Source organism: Pelobates fuscus, chromosome 5, assembly GCF_036172605.1.
Source record: "Pelobates fuscus isolate aPelFus1 chromosome 5, aPelFus1.pri, whole genome shotgun sequence".
NCBI classification, from domain to species: Eukaryota; Metazoa; Chordata; class Amphibia; order Anura; family Pelobatidae; genus Pelobates; species Pelobates fuscus.
Window position 1 is genome coordinate 132,169,905 of NC_086321.1, and position 20,285 is coordinate 132,190,189.

At 39.9% G+C, this 20,285-nt stretch overlaps 1 protein-coding gene across 10 annotated transcripts in view; it reads right to left on the reverse strand.

The window, feature by feature from the left end:
* Positions 1-20,285, reverse strand: part of NCOR2 (nuclear receptor corepressor 2) — a 360,458-nt gene that overhangs the window by 115,583 nt on the left and 224,590 nt on the right. For all 10 annotated transcript variants that reach the window (XM_063454320.1, XM_063454317.1, XM_063454326.1 and 7 more), the window contains exons 13-14: positions 15,692-15,746; positions 12,777-12,875 (exon numbers count right to left, since the gene is read on the reverse strand). In XM_063454320.1, coding sequence (XP_063310390.1) covers positions 12,777-12,875; positions 15,692-15,746 — 154 coding nt within the window. The remainder of the gene's footprint in view (positions 1-12,776; positions 12,876-15,691; positions 15,747-20,285) is intronic.

Below are 20,285 nucleotides of genomic sequence, written 5' to 3' on the forward strand. Positions count from 1 at the left end.
AAGTGAATGATGTGTAAGTTCCGAATAGGGTCTATGTCTCCACGAAGGGTTCAGGATGACAGAGATGCGACCCTACATTGTACAGCACAAATTGATCGCTATGCAATAACAGCCTCTGTAATTGTTAATTGTCATATGAATGAATCTACTGGCTTCCCTTCCCCACCCTCTTCTTTTCTGTACCCTCCCCTCATTTTGAAACTTCAATAAACTTCAAGCTGAAAAAAAATTAAATAAAAAATGGGCGGCCTATAGTCCCGTCCCTCCCAGTCCCCACCCACTGACGGTGGGTGATTATTAGAACAAGGAAAAAAAGTACCATAATGCCAACAAATCAGAGCACTCAAAGTCAACTTTTCTGAGGCTAGAGAGCCTCATTTAGGACCCCAGCTGCTGCTAATGTCCCCCCGATCATGTAGGGCACTCGCCCGCCGTCAATGAGTGGGGACAATACGTCTTCCCCACTATCATTTAGTAACCCCACCCACCGCCAACGGATGGAGGCGGCGGCAGGGAACAACACTAGGTCCCCCGTTTAGTTTAATAGCCCTCACTCACGGGACACGGGTGAGGGACACTATGCCATCCCCTGCTAATAGTTAATAAGTGCCCACTATTATTGGAGTATTTTTTTACAACAGTGAGCAGCTACTGACTCCCTTATACTAATATGGGGGGTCATAATGACCCCCATAATGTGAGGGGGCATTGGGGTGGGCATTATAAGGCCATGTACCGGTAACTCCCTCCTTGCAATAAACTAAACGAATGAAGAACAAATTGCAATTCGGTCTTCATATAATTCGTTATAATTTCTATTCATTCCTTTGTCTTTCGGATGAATGGACAAATAGCTGAAAGTCTACAGGTGGGCATGTGTGGGAATTTCACTGCGGCAAATAGTGTGGGCCGATTAAGGTGATGCGGTAAACTATATCCAGGAACACAATGATGGCACTTAGGACACAGATCCAGAAAAGAAATGAGGCAGCTAAAAAAAAAATATTTTTTTTACAATGGAGGAGCTAGAGGTCTTTTGGGGGGAGAGATGGTGACAATAAAATGTAGATAAGTCGGGAGGGAGAACAAAAAAAAATAAAAAATTAAAAACAAATGAAAAAAAATCTGATGGGGCCATGACAGCACTGCTTTAACTTTTTTTTCCCACAAACATCTACCTGTAGTTAAGGAAACAAATACATTAAAAAAATATGTCTTATACAATAACACTGTTACCTCTTTGCTAAGCCATAATTCTGCTTTAAACAAAAATGTATAAAAAAAAATTTAAAAGTGCATTTATGGCTAAAAGATCAAATTGGCTTGTAAACATCTATCAAATTTTTGCCTCCTTTCTAGCAACAGGTCCAGCTCTCGTGCCATGTAGAATGACATCTAAACTACTTGGGTGTGACACTGGTGACAAATGACAATGACTATAAAAAGGTGTTCTATACATTAAATTGCTATAATCAGAATGAAATGTGGACCTTAAAATGGTACATTTACACATCAAGGTCACCTTCATTAAAGAATCCTTTTTAAACAACTTCCTCTATTGCAAATCGCATGGGAGCCATGAGTAAGTGTATGCAGTTCAATTCCTGGTCTGACTCACAGTTTATTCACTAAAGTGTGCACTGTTAGAAATGGGAACTTAAATTCTTTAGATTTTATGCCAGAACAGACATATTGAAAAGAAAAGAAATAAATAAATCCCAAACCTAGCTATACTTTCAGTTTACTTGTGCCTAAATGTTGAAACGGTACTGAACATCCATGTCATGGATTTATTCACTAAACTCAGAACTGCGGTCAACCAAATTGTATTAAAAAGTTTACGCTTTATATTAGTTAAGTTGTAGCAATAGCCTAGTAGGAAAATATTTTAACATCAGCTATTGGTATATTAGTTTTTCCTTTTAGTTTTCAATTCACCATTTTTTTTTGTTTAGTGAAGAAACCCCTCACATTTAAAGAAGTGAGGGAAAGCTCATGCGGTGATCGTGGTGCCTGTACTAACACCAAGCCCTGGTGGCTAAAAATGTAGCCAATATTAAATGTTAGAGACCACAAACCAAGCCATGCTGGTATGTGCCCGAGGAAGCAATACAATTGGTTGCTCTCTCACACACACTGTAAGGGTTAAATTCTGCAGACATCCCTGGTGTATCCTCCGACAGCCTTACAGTAACATAAACCATCTGCTCACCTTTGCTCTACTTACTGAGTGGATCCAGCCTGCTGGGAACAGGGGGCGGGTACCCACAGTCTGGGTAACAAGCTCTATCCTACCCAGCCACCAGCCTTCGCATAATCAATCACCCCTTTTGCTCCACACTGCCAGCCGCTGCCCACCTCCCCTGCCCTGGCACTAGAGGGTTAAACTGGAAGCCTGCAGGTAGCCGCCACAGGTGGAGGCAGTATACAATGTGTTAAGTGCTTTCACTTTCCTCATAGAACGCTCGCTGGCCCCGCCCCCTCCCTGATACAATGTTGCAGCCTCCTGGAACGATCAGCCCTGGCACGGACAGTATAAGGAAGCCAGCGTGGGCCAAGGTCAAGGTGCAGTCCCTGATAAGACAGCCTCCCACAGGCAGTGTTTACCAGCCCCAGCCCTCCTGTTTATGGCACTGACGGAAAGCGGAAGGGACTCGATGTTGTTGACTCTATTTACTAAGCTTTCCTCGTTGCCGTGTGTGTCCGGGCTAAAAATGCAGAAATAGAGGGAGAGAAGAAACGCGGAGACTAAAGATGGCTTTTGGGCCAGGAAAGTAAATGGAGAGATGGCAATACAGTGCAGTTTGTTAGTGCTACCCAAAGAAGGAATGGAAAGTACTGAGGGGAGAGGATCTGACTGAGCACACGGTGACTCAACTACACCCCCCTTCACCCTATAGAGATTCCCAACACTGGAATCGGATCCTAGCACCGAGGGAAGCAGAGTATAGCACATAGTATAACACACATCCAGCCGTGGGATAGCACATAGTATAGCGCCCAGCAGCGGGATAGCCCATAGTATAACACACATAGCGCCCAGCAGCGGGATAGATCGGAGTGTAGCAGAGTATAGCACATAGCGCCCAGCAGCGGGATAGATCGTAGTGTAGCAGAGTATAGCCCATAGTATATCACACATAGCGCCCAGCAGCGGGATAGATCGGAGTGTAGCAGAGTATAGCACATAGCGCCCAGCAGCGGGATAGATCGTAGTGTAGCAGAGTATAGCCCATAGTATATCACACATAGCGCCCAGCAGCGGGATAGATCGGAGTGTAGCAGAGTATAACAGAGAGCCCCCAGCCGTGTGACTCTTGTGTCTGTGTCCGTACAGTCCCCTCCCGTCGCCCTCCAGACACTTACTTCCAATTAAATCAAGCTTCCTCTCTGCCGATGTGAGCCCCCGGCCTCCATAGCAGCCCCCCCGGCGGCTCAGTGTGCAGCCAGCAGTGGATGAGACAACGCGCTGCCCCGCCGCGCTCAGCCCATACACTTCCTGGCCATTTGCATAGCTGAGCCTCACACACTAACCACAACATTCCAGCTGCGAGAGAGCAGAGCGCACGAATCATCACCCTCTCAGTGATTCATCCGATGGGAGGACTGTGTGCATGGGATGGACACTACTGGCACCCCAGCCGGAGCCTGGGACTTTAACCCGGGATTTATAAACAACGGGTTCTTGTACTCCCCTATCCTGGTGCAAGAAGAGGTCTGGTACTCAGTGTAATAAATCAATTATTACAAAATATATATAAAAATATAAAACCATGGTTAGGATAGTAGCAGAACTGTTGATATTCATTTATTTTATATAATTTAATATTGTGTAATATATATATATATATATATATATATATATATATATATATATTACATTTAAGTATGTATTACACAATATTATACACACACACACACACTCACACACACACATACACACACACTACAATATTAAATAACCAATAAAATAAATTAATGTAAAGCGTTCTGCTTCTTTCCTAGTCTGGGACATAAAGGGTGTAACCTGTATAAAGAGTAATTCTAGGGAAAAGTTCTAAAAGAGGAACAGTGAGCAAGAACAGTATTTGTTTCCATGGTGACCAACTTTTTAAACTTTGCCCCAGACCTACTCTTTAAAATAACACTCAAATATTCTGGTACTGCCCTGTGCCGGGGTAAAAAACAAAACAAAACAAAAAAAAAACTGTTGGCACTACCTTATATGGATGTATTATTTAGATTATCTAGCCTATTCGGAAGTGATAAGGTCCTAGTAGTATTTTCTACTGTGGAAAATGGGATACTCGCTAGAACAGGGATGCCCAAAAGGTACATCCCCAGATGTTGTAGAACTACAACTCCCATGATGCCTAGTTTTAAAACATCTGCGGATCTACCTTTTGGGCACCCCTGCTCTAGAACGAGAAAGAGTATATGATACATTTTAACTAAACGGCTGGTTGTAATTATGTTGTGCCGCCAGCTAGATAGGACCATGCATACAAATGTAAAGAATGATAAACATGTTGAGGGGGAAATCTTCAAATTTAGCTATTTTGAAATGTTATTACCAAATCATCATTTAGTGAATAAAGCATCTGACTCAACTCCACTTGATAAGTATCACGTTATCATATCAGAATAGGTTTTGTAAATATATAAACAAAAAGAAGTATACACACTAAAAATATGTGATAAAAACGTATAACTAAAAGTGTTCCCAGGTGTACCTCACAAACACCAATATAGACAATATACAACCAAGTAGAAAAGTGGAAAACACCCAGAATACGTTGAATATATATACAAAATATGGAACAACCTGGCATCTGATACAATCCGTGAATATATTCACAGATTGTTCCATATTTTGTATATATATTCAACGTATTCTGGGTGTTTTCCACTTTTCTACTAGGTTTTGTAAATACATTGGAAAATAATGGAGCCCAATTAATTATGCACTGTACAGATTATAATATATATCAAATCTCTATAACCAAATCCTGGAAGATCAGCCCAATTCCAGGCAAAAAAAAAAGAAGACATGGCTCTTCAATTAGCCATTTTCTCCCATCACTCTTAGCCCTCTTTACTCATTTTAACCCATTCTAATTCAATCACTATTCCCCATATTAAAGTCCATTTAAGAGTGCAGAACCTATCTTAAAGTGCCAAGCATGGCAGAGGTTCTTAGAAAGTCGATAAAGAAGATTATATGGCATGACTTGTCTGACAGAATGAACTACTAGTGTAACAAAGGGATAAATGAAAATTACCATGGCAGTAGCACCCTGTCTTGTCTTTAAAAGGAACACATCTCATTGAAATGGTCTGGTTATAGTGCCCATGTTTGTTTAACCCTGCAATATTACACTGTATATCTAGTGCTGTGGGTAGTGGACATATGGGTCAATAATACCCCTACATCTCTGTATGGATGGATAGAATACTTGTGCTGTGAAAGGAATGGTCCAGCTTGGGGAAGTGTCCTCCTCTATAACCCCAACACACATTGGCTTCATTGCCATCGCCTTAGCTTGTGATAGAAGGGACATCCGTCATTCTGTTCCTATACTCCTCTAGCCAGCACTGGGCAAGTAGTAAGACATAACAATTACATTACATGTACTGTGGTTGCTATGCTGGGAAGCAGGAGGACTCCATGAAGGAGAGCTCTCTGTTCTTCCTGTCAGGCAGGCAGGTTCTGAGAAAATGATTATGAATACATAGCAGGTTTAACTCCACCTCTACTGGCAGACTTCCAGACAATCACTAGAGGCGCTTTCTAGTCTCTAACTGCGCCTTCATATCTTCAAATTCCTGGTAGGAATGCACGGATTCAATACTTTCCTATGGGGAAATTTTAATGCAAGTGTCAAGTGCCACCAATGTGTATTAGGCCCCACAATCAACATGCTTTTGCTGGAGGAGGAGACCTACCCAGATAGAGGAAAGTTAAATAAATAAAGGGAGGGGGAGGGAGGTGTAACCCTTTTTCACTGAAGGGGAGGTCTGACCTATCATGTTAGGGACATGGACACTGTAGCATTAGGAATAGGTTTATTTACCTAATGATATAGAGTTATTTTAATCACAGTTTAAAGGGACAATTCGTGTTGGTCAGGGCAACATGGCTTGAGCCACAAATTTGGTCCTGGCATTTAAAAGCAAAGTGGCCCAGTAGAAGGGGCATGTTGTATCATCATAAATGACAAGCACACCCTGCAAAACACAAGCATGTTTGTTTGATGCACCTCAATGACATCTCATGCGCAGAACATTGCTGAGAAGCTCTAACATGGGCAAAAAAGCCTCTTTGTTTTGTGCAGGCAAGCAAATTTATCAACAGTCTTTCAATGTGTTTGCTGGTGACATCTCTTGTGTCCCCATAAGGATACCAGGGTACAAAAGTGGGACAGGGACAGGAAAATGTGTTGTGCAAGTGTTTTTGAGAAAAAGGTTACGCACACTGCACAAAAAAAGTAAAATGCAGACCAGGATATAGAGTGTGAAAAATATATAGTATTTTCAGCTTCACAGCAATTATCTGCTGAAGGTTAGATCTGTTGCCAACACATTTGATATTCAAAGTTAGCCACATAACCCGCAGATCACAGTCTCTACATTCAACAGGAAGAGAAGCTTTGTGAGAATTTGGTGGCCCTGCCTGCTCAGAAGAAATATAAATACTCAACCATGTAAACTGCAAATCTATTTAAATACTAGAAAGCCATCAAGTATAAACAAATTATGACGGGCATAGTGACAAGTAAACAACACAAGTGCAAACAATAAAAATGTTAAAGTACATTATTATAAATATGTTAAAACTGGGATTATACATTAGATTAGAAACTGTGGATCAAGTGGCAAGGAAAAATGAAAATCTGAGTCTAAAATGTGTATTGTGGACTGAATTTGTAATTATTTGTCAGTTCTCCAAATTTCCCTGTTTAGCGAGCAAGCCAAAATATATGGGCCATGTAGATTTTAATAACCTTGAGTACTCCAATAACACAAACCATAGAGAAAAAAAACTGATCATGATTCACTACGCAAAGTCACAGACCAATGTTTCCAGTAAATGCATTCCATAAGTGCTGTGTAACTTCCCATACAGAGTTTAGAAGAACAATATAAGCACCCCTTCCTAGAACTGAAACAGATTGCAATTCAATGGGGAACTTTCTCATTTTGAGGAAGGAAGTATATCTATGTTTAAGCGCATCTTTCCCCTATCACCAATCAATTTGTAGAAATTCTATTTCAGAGATATGGTTTCTGCCCTACTGTTTTAATAGATATTTTTTATCCCTGTAAGTAGTGAATATAGCACCGTAAAAGCATACCGACAAATATAGTGGATAAGATAAAAAACACTCCATAAATGCAGTCAGCTTTAAAGTTAAAAAGAGTCACTATAAGCAAAAATAAAAATAATAAAATGCACCATGTATAGGTTATGCAGCATAGTATCCTGGTCCTAAATACCTTGCCCACTTTGATTTAACTGTAGCGATTTTAATGTTCAACAATAGAACACTGCACTGAAAATTGAATCCATGCAAAGACACCCCTTGTGATATCATTAGACTCTTTGAGAAATATCAAAGGATTGTTATAGTTCAGTTGAGTTAGGTTTTTGTTTCAGATACTGATCAGTATATGTTCGCTTAAAGGACCACTCTAGGCACCCAGACCACTTCAGCTTAATGAAGTGGTTTGGGTGCCAGGTCCCTCTAGGATTAACCCTTTTTTTTTTATAAACATAGCAGTTTCAGAGAAACTGCTATGTTTATAATGGGGTTAATCCAGCCTCCAAATCCTCTAGTGGCTGTCTCACTGACAGCCGCTCGAGGCGCTTGCGTGATTCTCACTGTGAAAATCACAGTGAGAGCACGCAAGTGTCCATAGGAAAGCATTGTATGCATGCGCATTCAGCCAAAAGGGAGGATCGGAGGCGGAGAGGAGGAGGAGAGCTCTCCACCCGGCGCTGGAGAAAGGTAAGTGTTTAACCCTTTCCTCTCCACAGAGCCCGGCGGGAGGGGGACCCTGAGGGTGGGGGCACCCTCAGGGCACTATAGTGCCAGGAAAACGAGTATGTTTTCCTGGCACTATAATGGTCCTTTAAAATCACTGCTTAGAATGATCAAAGATCATATGAGCTGGGAGACTGTACACTGCCCTTGGTATGAAAAGAAGTTTAGCCTCTTAACCCCTTCAGGACGGAGTCAATAGTGCACGTTCTGATCAAAAGAAAACGTAAACAAAAACTGGAATTTGCGCTATATGTCTGTTCACCCGTAGTTCCCCTCTTTCAAATTATATGCACCCACACTTATTATATATCATTTTGTTCAGGAGAAACAGGGCTTTAATCTATCATTAACTATTCATATATGGAACATAATTCATTATGAATAAAATTAAAAAAAATGTGAGAAAATAAGATTTTTTTTAAAATTTGCATTTCCGTCTGACATTTTAACTGTGAATGTCATAATACTGTTAGGTTTTACTGCAAAAAAAATGCACATATTTGTAATCAGCGATGTCTCACGAGTACAACAGTACCCCCCATTAACAGGTTTTATGTTGTTTTGGAAAGTTACAGGGTCAAATATAGAACGTTCCATTTTCAAATTGAAATTTGCCAGATTGGTAATGTTACCTTTGAGACGGTGTGGTAGCCCAGGAATGAGAATTACCCCCATAATGGCATACCATTTGAAAAAGTAGACAAGCCAAGGTATTGAAAGTGGGGTATGTTTAGTCTTTTTTAGTAGCCACTTAGTCACAAACACTGGCCAAAGTTAGCGTTCATATTTGTTTTTGTGTGAAAAAAGCAAAAAACGAATATTTGGCCAGTGTTTGTGACTAAGTGGCTACTAAGAAAGACTGGACATACCCCACTTGCAATACCTCAGGTTGTCTACTTTTGCAAATGGTATGCCATCATGGGGGTAATTCTCATTCCTGGGCTACCATACGCTCTCAAAGGCAACATAACCAATCTGGCAAATTTCAATGTGAAAAAAATGAAATGCAAGCCTTATATGTGACTCTCTAACTTTCCAAAACACCATAAAACCTGTACATGGGGGGTACTGTTATTCTCTGGAGACTTCACTAAACACAAATATTAGTGCTTTAAAACAGTAAAACATATTACAACAATAATATAGACCATAAAAGTGCCGTTCGCTTGTAAAAAATGCAAAAAACGTCACTTTTACTTAAAATATTATCGTTGTAATACAATTTACCAGTTTGAAACACGAATATTTGAGTTCAGTGAAGTCTTCCGAGTAAAACAGTAGCCCCTATGTACAGGTTTTATGGTGTCTTGGAGAGTTACAGGGTCAAATATAGTGCTTGCGAATTAAATTCGCTGCACTTTCTCCCTGTGTTGCCAGGCATGTCAATCAAATTTTAATTAATCAAATCACATAATTACGTTAAAAGATTATTTAAATATACATGTAGAATTTTAATATATATGCATTTATAGGTATTTAAATTCTACGTGTATACTAATGTAATCTTTGATGTAATTATATGTATTTATCTATATATATATATTTGCGGTTATTTGTATTTTATATATATATATAGATATATATAGAATGTCATTCTAAGTGTATTTTGTTACCGATATATATATATTAATAACAAAATACAGTTAGAATGAAATTACATATGCATATATAATTTATATTAAATTTTGTTTCAATATTTTATTTATTTATTATTTTAATTATACATATTTATATATAATATATATATGTACATCTATTATATATATAATATATACATATTATATATATGTAACATCATTCTAAGTGTATTTTAATATTAATATATATACTTATATTAATATTAAAATACACTTTGTATGACGTTACATATATATAATATGTATATATTTTATATATATAATATATATACATATTATATATATGTAAAAATATATTTAATTTATTTTTACACTTGTATTTTATTTATTTTTTATACTTCCCACCAGCAGGGGGACTGTCTGATATTTCAAACAGTCCCCCTGCTGGCAGATCCACAGCCAGCTATAGGGGGCCATGTGATCGCTCTTTGAGAGCGATCACATGGCCCCCGGGGGCCTGATTTGCCGTGGGAGGGCTGCCTGGGCTGTGAGGCAGTCCTCCCGAAGCGGATCGCGGCGGAGGTAAGTACATCTTACCTCCTGGGGCTGCAAGCCGTTACGGCGTGCTATGCAGTCATAACGGCTTTAAAGCCCACTTAACCCGTGACGGCATAGCACGCCGTAACGGCGTTAAGGGGTTAAGGACACAGCTTCAGAAGTAAAAGACTAGCATGACGGAAAATTTCTGTCGTGTCCTTAAGGGGTTAAAATTACACAGTATATCTAGTGCTGTGGGTAGTGGACATATGGGTCAATAATAGCCCTACATCTCTGTATGGATGGATAGAATACTTGTGCTGTGAAAGGAATGGTCCAGCTTGGGGAAGTGTCCTCCACCATAACCCCAACACACATTGGCTTCATTGCCATCGCCTTAGCTTGTGATAGAAGGGACATCCGTCATTCTGTTCCTATACTCCTCTAGCCAGCACTGGGCAAGTAGTAAGACATAACAATTACATTACATGTACTGTGGTTGCTATGCTGGGAAGCAGGAGGACTCCATGAAGGAGAGCTCTCTGTTCTCCCTGTCAGTAAGTTCTATGCCAACTCTATGCTGAAGAATTGATTGACAGGTGGGGGGGAGGGGGGGGGATACATTGTTATATAAGTTTTCTTCCTTATATATTTACTAGCATTTCCGCCAACACAATGTTTAGATAGAATTTAATTTCCTTTTAATCTAGGCAAACTTATCGTGACAGGTACACATTAAGACTACCAAATTAAATATACATGACTGGAGTTGGTATCCCCACAGTTTTATTTCAGGGTAGGCAAGCTTTGGTACTCCAGATATTGTGGACTACATCTATTCCGACTCTTTGCTAGCATTTTGAAAGAAAACCTCCCAAAACATCTAGAGTGCCGTAGGTTGCCTACCACTGTTCTATACGCTCTTCATACATTCCTTGAAAAGAGTCAAGTCATCTTAACATAATTTAATTGTGTATTGCATAGTGGGGATACACACATTTTACACAGACGGAAATTAGGGGTTCTAGTATAGATGCCCCCTACTTTAAAAAGGTGCATGCATATACAATTACAGGATCAGGAAAACCTAAATCACACAAATATCTCAAAGCGTATTCTCCTACTTTTGTGTGCCAAACACCAGTGTTCAATTAATTTAACATGCAGCACCCCTTCTTGCGTATACCATGAACAAGCCAGAACCTAATATCTAGTGTAAGGGAGATGTTTGTTATCCCAATGGCACAAATCTCACAGCCCCGCGTCCTCATGGGCTTCTGTTTTAGTTTTTATATCCCAGCAAACATCACCTCAAAGCAGCACCAAGCAAAGCAGAAAAGTGAAAAATGTGTGTACACCATAAATAACCCTCTCATTACAACAAACATGTACAAGAATAGTTTCCATCACATGCAATGTAAGGCCACGAGAGGATGACTTTACACAGAGAATAAATAGCGTACATGGGAAGACGATTCACAACCCATGCTTATGACCTATCAACACTTTAACCACAAAACCCCTTTCCTCCTGTACGCTGAGGTTATTAAGAGTACAACGCAGGCAACCGTACATTAAATAACTGCAACAATGAAGACACTGCTTACTAAATGCAGCTATTTAGAAACCAAAGAACATTCACTTCCTGTCAGCAGCAGAGACAGAAAGTCCGTTATGGAAGGTGATAAGGTGATGGAAAAGTCAGTAAGCAGAAAGGTATTCACTGACTGCTGGCAACCATGTGCTAGCACCACCAATGTTACACACCATTAAATGGGCACTTAATGTTGTTACGGTAAGTTTTTTTGTTTTATTTGAAATGGTCATGGTGCCAGGAGTCTTGTGCAACTACAGGCAACAAGTTACGGGCTGGCTAATGTCCACTCTGTGCAAGATGGTGTTGGTGTGGAGCACAAGAAAGAAAAGTAAATATAAAAAGGAAAAATAAATTATATCTACCTGCTTTTTTTTCAGCCTCCAGAGTGAGGCAATTGTCCCATTCAAAGCTAAAGCCTTTTAACGCCACACTTGTCTCAAAGTGATGCATGTCCCTTTAAATTTGTACATTGATCTGCTGAGCTATGAGATCTCTCTCGTTGTTTTAATGAACATGCCATTAAACGACTCCTGTTCCTTTAAATCTGCAATGTAAAACACTGCCGTTTTGTATATACGGAAATGGTATAATTGCAGTGTTAACACACCTTAAATGGCGGTCTTTATGATAGCCACTAGAAGTGCTTCTGCTGAATAATCGAGCCAGACTCCGTTATGCAATCAAACACCGCACAGAGCATTTGATTGGCGCAGCATGACAATTTGCTGCACATGCGCACAAGGCTCTCAATGATCTCAGCAGAGGCAAGTCATTTTTTTGGATGTGTGCCTGAACATTTAAATAGTGAGGAGAGCATTATAGCGTCAGGAATACAGGTTTGTATTCCTAACACTATAGTGTTCCTTTAGTGTTAAACATCTTGTTGTCGTTTCTAGTATGCTACAATACATATAAAAAAAAAAAAAAAACACACACCAAGGTATTGGTGTCACAGCATGCTGACTTCTAGCTGTGCACATGGTAACAATGCACAATGCGTAATTATGTCATTTTCCTCACCTGATTTTTCCCGCGCCGCCGATAATTCCTTCTTACAAGACTCTTGTAGTTCTCATTCTTTTTCGTCAAGTAATAGAACAGGACACAATCTGCCACAGTCTGAAACATACACAAAAATAAAATGTAGTCATGGTCTGCCAAGAACTTTTTTTTTTTACCTTTGTGTATTTAATATTTCACATCAGGAATCTCTCTCTCTCTTTCTCTATTACCACTGTCATCTCGCCTCTTTGTTTTCATAAAAACTTCAAACGCATTTCAAAGCAGACTGCTCTGGCGGCATTTCTTAAAATCTAGGTCAGCGACGCTCCTTTTAAAGGGATGTCAACCTCTATTGAGGATTTGAACATCAATATCTCCATCCTTTGTTCTAATTTATTTTTCTTTCCAGGCGTATTTTCATGCAATGAACACTATAGATAAGGACGTTCACCCTGTCTGCAAACACGCCATTTTATTAAATTCTAAAACACATCTTTTCTCATTTACAAAGCCAGAGGAACATCCAACAGACACAGTAGATGCCAGGACAGAAAACGTTACAGACAGACAGACGTGCACACAGTTCAATCTAGTGTATTTCACCAACTCTGTTTTGTAATAGCACTGTATTAAACAAAATAATACAAACAAAAAATATAATGCAGTATAAAAGTCCTGTTAACTCGTAGCAGCAACCACCTGCCACGGTACACTCTTCTTGGATGCAGTAGTAATTTTCACAATTGGTTGGTAGCTGCGAATACTTAAAAAACAAAAACAAAAGAAAACCACAGAAAATCCAATAGTGGAGTATATTTAAATAACTAGATAGAAATGGATATGAAGAGTCACAATAGATAGAGCCTTTGACCAGGTTATAATGTAACTGGCTCTTCACATCCAATAGACTTTCTCTGCTTTTGTTTTACATACTCTTATATTGAAGTGCAACTACCAACCAATTGTGAATAACTAGTGCTGTAGAAAACAGTTAGTGCTATACAAAATAAAACCGTACACAGCAGATCAAATATTTTGGCAACCATATCCATGCATTTCCTATCCAGTTTTTCTTTTCTGGATTGATTTTCTATCCACAGAAATAAAACAAATATTGTGAATTTAAAGTTGCTCTTTCAATTACACAACGGTTCATTCTGAGATTTGTTCATGCAACATACAGCTAACTAAAAGTAACAAAAACACACTGTAAAGCTGACAGCCAAAATGACTCTCCCCTGCTCCGTATACACATTGCTTCCTACTTGGCCAGTATAGGCATTAACAGCAACAGAAATGGCCACAGTTTATTGAGCAATTGAAGAGAGCAATACAGTTTAGAACATTAACCTCCAAAAGTAATAGTATGTCCATCTATATAGAGGAGGGTAGCCATAGTAAAGACGCCAGTTATTAGGCTCCCAAATGACAGTACCATGCTCTCCCTTGAGTTGTATGCACAGCAGGCAGGGGGGGAGTTCTAATGAAAGTGCCCTCCTCCTCCCTTCCCCCCTCCCCCCAACTTTTAAAACTGGTGGAGTATGATGGTGACTCAGTGGCACTGACAGCATGAGACATATTTAAAGTCTGGTGAAGCCAGAGTTTGAATTCTTTGCTGTGTCTGGCAATAACGTACAGTACAAAGCACATCATTAGCATTCCTATTATTGCAACATCCCACAGCACATAATAAATACCAATGCAGTATGGTTTCAGATCACTTTCTCGGTCACTCAATGCTGGGACACGTCTACAGTGCATCTCAGATACCAGCAACCAGCTCTTATTGGCTCTGGTAAAAATAAACTATAAACCATAAACCAGTGCACCATAAGACAGACCGTGGACAACCAGGGTCTGATCTTACATAGAGGTGGATCTGCAATATAATTCAAGGATCTCATCAGAAATATGCTAAAAAGAAAAGAATAAATACATACTGCATGCTCACACATAGGGTCTATGATGTATTAGTATTGCACATATTTACCTTGTATGTGGCATGGCTCTTTGGACTGTGTTTCTAACAAACTGTGCACCATTATGTGAGTATTACAGATATGTGAAATAAGAGTTAATTAGCACATATAGCACTGATATGTCCCATGTACGATACTGGCATGAAACTGGTTGAATGAGAGGCAATTGAAGAAAGAACAAAAAAAAAAAAAAAAAAAAGTTGTGAGAGGTGCAATGTAATGGACTTTCCAATAGTTTCCACTTGTGTTTACTTTTCTCCATTTAATTTTATAAATTGTTGGATTCGGATAGCATTTTGTGCTGCGTTTGTCATCTGCATTGAAGTCTGGCATTTCTTTAAACATTATGGGTAGTATAAGACAGCCTCAGCATTTTAGAGTAACTATTTTTTTTTTGTTTACTTGCCTCAACACAGAAATAGCAACTGTAAAGTTTTGCTTTATTTTGAATGTGCTTATTCTAGAATTTCGAGTAACAGATCTTGGGTCATGAGTCCATATGCTATTTATGGGGTACATTACGGTATAATGTTGGTCTTGGCCGGAACCAGGAAGTCACTTTTATTAAAGACCTAGTAACTGCCCCTATAAATATGTTTCTGTAATGATGCTATTGAAGACCTCCTGCAGAACATAATGGGTCACTGAACTAATTTTATAACTAAAAGGTCACCAATCTAATGCCATGTACATACTGTGTCAGAAATGCTTAAGAACCAGTGTTCATACAATTTAAATAAACATTTTTAAATTTTACACCTAAGCCCTTTTTTAGACTCTAAGTGAGATGTGTTTTGGAAGGGCTGTTCTTCACTTGCCGATTAACAACAGAATTTATTGACTGAATTTCTCCTCTTGGGTGCATCTATAATTTTGTTTATGAAGTGCATTGAACCAAAAATCAATTTATTTGTAAACAAGTTGAGATCTGAAGCTCATGCTCACACAGCATACCTTTCTTTCCAAGAATGAAGCAACAAACACAAAGTTCTTTGGCTGCTGTATAAACCTGTAAAACAAAGAGTAGAAAACGTTAGTTAGGAATCCAATAAAGCGTCTAAATAAAGACAATAAAATTAATCTCTGTGGCTGAAGGGATTGCAGTAGATCTGGAATGACACTAATTCATGCACATAGTCCATTCATGTAGAAGTCATGCCTTCTGTAGTGTACACAAGGACATGTCTGCGTAGATACCCATGCTAACAATTCCAATCTCCCAAGATTTCCACTACACATTTGTCATTAAACACATTAACAGGTGTCCAACCCGTAGTCCTGCAACTAAGGTACTATACTCTGAATTTTGTGCACTAAATCCTCCTGGACACGTACTGAACTTTTTCCTGCATAAGAATTTGCTGGATAGTTTCACATGTGTTTTGCCACACATGCGCTGTAGCTTCCCAATACTTTCCTATGGGAATTGAATTGGTGTTGACCGAGATCATCCAGTTGTCAGCCAAAATGAAGAGCACCCACTTATTACTTAAAAATAAACAAGATAACTTAATTTTTTTTTTTACTGCTGTGCAATAGCATACATTCACCATTTCAGTCCCATTACCAAACTTTTCTTAATATGTCAACGTAGTTGGACTGAAACACGGATTACATGCAAATGCACATCTGTTTACAATAAATCCACGTTGATTTTGTTGATTTTGAAGCCATATGAGTGCCTTCTTTCACGATTGAGTGATAGTTTTCAGTTTTTTTCCCCACTTCCATATCAGCACACTATGCTGGCGCGATGCATTATGGGGCTGGTATAGAATTTTTTTCCTGGGCTGCTTTTCATTCCCATCCCGGCCCTGCCTATTCTCAAAAGTATAGTAATTTAATTGGCGAGTGGCATAGCAATAGTACACTTAAAAGTACCAAATAACAAATAAGAGCATTGTGTTCTGAAAAAAAACATTTGCTACATTTTTACAAAAAGTTTAAAGGGACTATATAAAACCTGTATTATGACTGAGTAAAGCCATATTGAAAAATAATTATTCCACACACAAAGCACTTCAGCTTGCTTTTTAATGCAGGGATGTATGTGTGCAGTGTTGGCATTTAAATTCAAGGCCTTGTGCAAACCAGGGACCTGTCTTGTTATTAACAGGTCTGTGTAGCCAAAAATGTAGACCAGAGATGCAACCCAAAGGGCTCCAGCGAGACGCAGAACACCTGGTGCCTATTCGCACTTGAGACCCAACGCAGTATTATTGTTACAGAGAAGGGAAAATATGGGTGCTGCCCCAAGTTTTCATGTTGGCCCACTGATCTGAGCCTGTCACAACCGCCTAAGCTGGACTGAAATTATATTTGTAATGTACAAGTATAAATTTAAAATTTAAATGCAACTAGAGAAAGGCCGGGAGACCGCTAGATTATAATTTATTTTGTAAACAAATTGCTGCTACAGATAAAAAATAAATAAAAATACAAAAGAATTCAAAAGGAGGAAGGAAAAATGAGAATGATTTTGGCACTATATTCTTCTTTGGAAAAGTGTGCTCAACTTTTACTTAACCTTTTAGGAAAGGTTAGCGAGTCATCACTAACACACTGCATCATTGTGTTAAACTGTGAGCAATCTATGGTGTGTTCTGCCATGGAATGCAATGAAACAATATTTTATCCACTGGATACCTTAAACGTAGTTCATAAATTAAACAGACTTGCTACAATCTGTCATCATACTCTTAAAATAGTTGTCCGCAGGCTTCAGTAAAATGCCTGGGAATCACACCAAAAAGACAGATTATAGGAACTTCAAAACGAATAAGTATAGCCATCAAGAATGTAAATTGTTCATTTTAAAAAGGATCTATATAAATACATATTTTTTATTCAAAAATCTGTTTATAGAGTCACACAAAATGGTATTAGTTTTTAGCAATTCCTTACATTTGTGTTCGACCTTATATTATATATATTATAACATCCATTTCTTTATGTATTATATAGATATTAAATGTACAAATTGATCTTTTACTGCCAGGTAAACAGTGGAAACCATAGGCAGCAAAACATCAATTTATAGAGAGTTTTGTATACATATCTCATCGGTCTATCCATTTCTGTTGCTTCATGGTTCGTTCATGAATTTTCTTTTTTCCATTTTAGGGTGTTGTTTTTGCCACCAAGAGATACATTGGCAAGTTGTTTGTTTGATTAAACTTTTAGATGGTTTGGAATCAGATGTCTGTCTGTTGGGTTTTACATTAATTTCCATTCCATTTGTAATCATAAGTTTTTTTTGTTTGTTTTTTTTACTGTGCAGAGGTTTAAAAAACAAACAGTCATGTCATGCCACAACAGCAGATGACAAAAACGTCATAATACATAGCTGACGTGTGATAAGGCATTTAGAGAGAACATGCACAATTTGTAGAATTATAACGACAGGCAAATAAAGATGCTAAGAAAACATATCTAGATATGGCTTGTGGTAGAGGCTTGTGAAAGAATAAAATAATTATATAATAAAAAAACAGTAGGTCATAAGCAATATAGATAGTCATGATTAGTGTAAAGTGCTTAGCATGGTCTCGTCTGGCAAGATAAATTTATAACCTCAGGCATAAAAACTTAGCTACTCTGTACCATACCACAGTAAAAAAATAAAAAATAAATAAATAAAATGACGAAACCAGCAAATTAAATTAGAAACATGGTTCTTGAAGAACGTTGGTGACCAGTGTCTGAGTGATTGCTGCTGAGCCTCTGCTGATGCCCGTAAGTGGCATAATTACTGCACTGCCAGAGATGGCTTCTCTCCAGTCGGGTGCCCCTCCAGCCCCAGGTCCGGGTGAGAGCTGGCAACTGTATACCACAGACTCGGGCGCTTCGAGAGTCCGAGTCTGTCCCTGTCTTAGGGTGGTCTGAGGATTTAGGTGTTGTACGCTGCTTTGCACAGTCGATCTTCAGTCTTTGTGGGCGATGCAGGGCTTGCGAGCCCCATGTGGCTCTCGGCCTGGGTGGGCAGACTTTTGGGTGCACATGCTTCATCACTGTCAATGCGCCCTGAGTAGGCCCCTGCGCCTCCAGTTGCCTGTCTCTCCTTACTCTCTTCCTGGGCTCAGCCACGATGCTGGTCATGGATAGCTGGTCACTGCAACTTTTGCGTCGCGGTGAGTGTCAGTAGATTTGACCGGGATATCCCCCACCGGTCCAAAAGGGGGGGGAGGAGGGGAGGTAGGGGTGCAGTCGAACCCAGCCCAGAACCAGAGCATGGAAGGATCGACAGCTTCTCCCTTGCTCCATTCCCAGCAGGCCACAACAGGACTCTCAGGCATATAGCAGGACAAGTCCTCATTTGAGGTAACAGACAGCTTGCCCGGGGTCCACTCAGAGTGGGTTGTGGTAGCCAGTAAGTCAGGTGTAAGTAATACCCTTTTCACGATTATTAATGCAGGAGCTCAAGTTTTTCACGTCTGGCTAGCTTGAAGGCAGGCCCGGACTGGCCATCGGACATACCGGGCAAATGCCTGGTGGGCCGCGATGGCCGTGGGCCGAGGCAGAGGCCGGCAGATCACAGGATCTCCCCTGCCAGCCTCTGCAGGGCCAGCGCTGTCCGAGCGCCGACCCTGCTGCGTGCCTTCATGGGTCGGTGGGGAGATCAAAGATCTCCCTCACCGGCCCAGAGGCAATTATAAGCGGCCGCCGGGTGGGGAGGGAGTGAGGGAGGAGATGACCGGCGGAGCTCTAGCCAGCAGCTCCGCCGGGTCCTCTCGCGGGATTCTGAGCGTTGCCACGGTAACTCAGATCTCGCAAGAGTGAACTCTAGCCTGCAGGATAGAGTTCACTCTCACCACTAAGACCACCAGGAAAGGAAGCATGGCAGCACGGCACCCCCCCACCCCTCCCCCATGGAAGCATCCCCTCCCCCCCTCCCAGGCTAAAGGTAAGAAGGTGGGGGGGTGGGATATAACTATAATTATTAATAAAAAATATATTTAAATTTAAATAAAAAATAAATTCTCACTCACACAGCACCCCCAGACGCAGACAGCACCCACACACACATATATATATATATATATATATATATATATATAAATAAAATAAAATAAAATAACCCTCAGTGAGTTAAAGAAAATTAGAAACCTAGAATGTGACGGCAGATAAAAACACCCACACCCACACCCACACACACACACACACACACACACACAATACGTCCAAATATATATACACACACACAACAGCACCCCACACACTGCACCACTACACACATTACGCTCCAGATACACGCTAGATCACTTACCCTATATACCCTCTTAATCCTCTACACACACAAACACACACACAATCTCCTATACACACTAAGTCCTTTACACACTAGATCTCCTACACACACACACACACACACACACACTGCCCCTAGCCACACATCTTACACCACAAACACAAATGAAATTGACCTATTTACACAACACCAAACCACACTCTACACACACGCAATCCCACAAGCAGGCTCCAAACACATGCACCAATCACTTTCCTGGCCCTTTTGTCCTCTGGTATCCCACTTGTGGAGACACCAAAG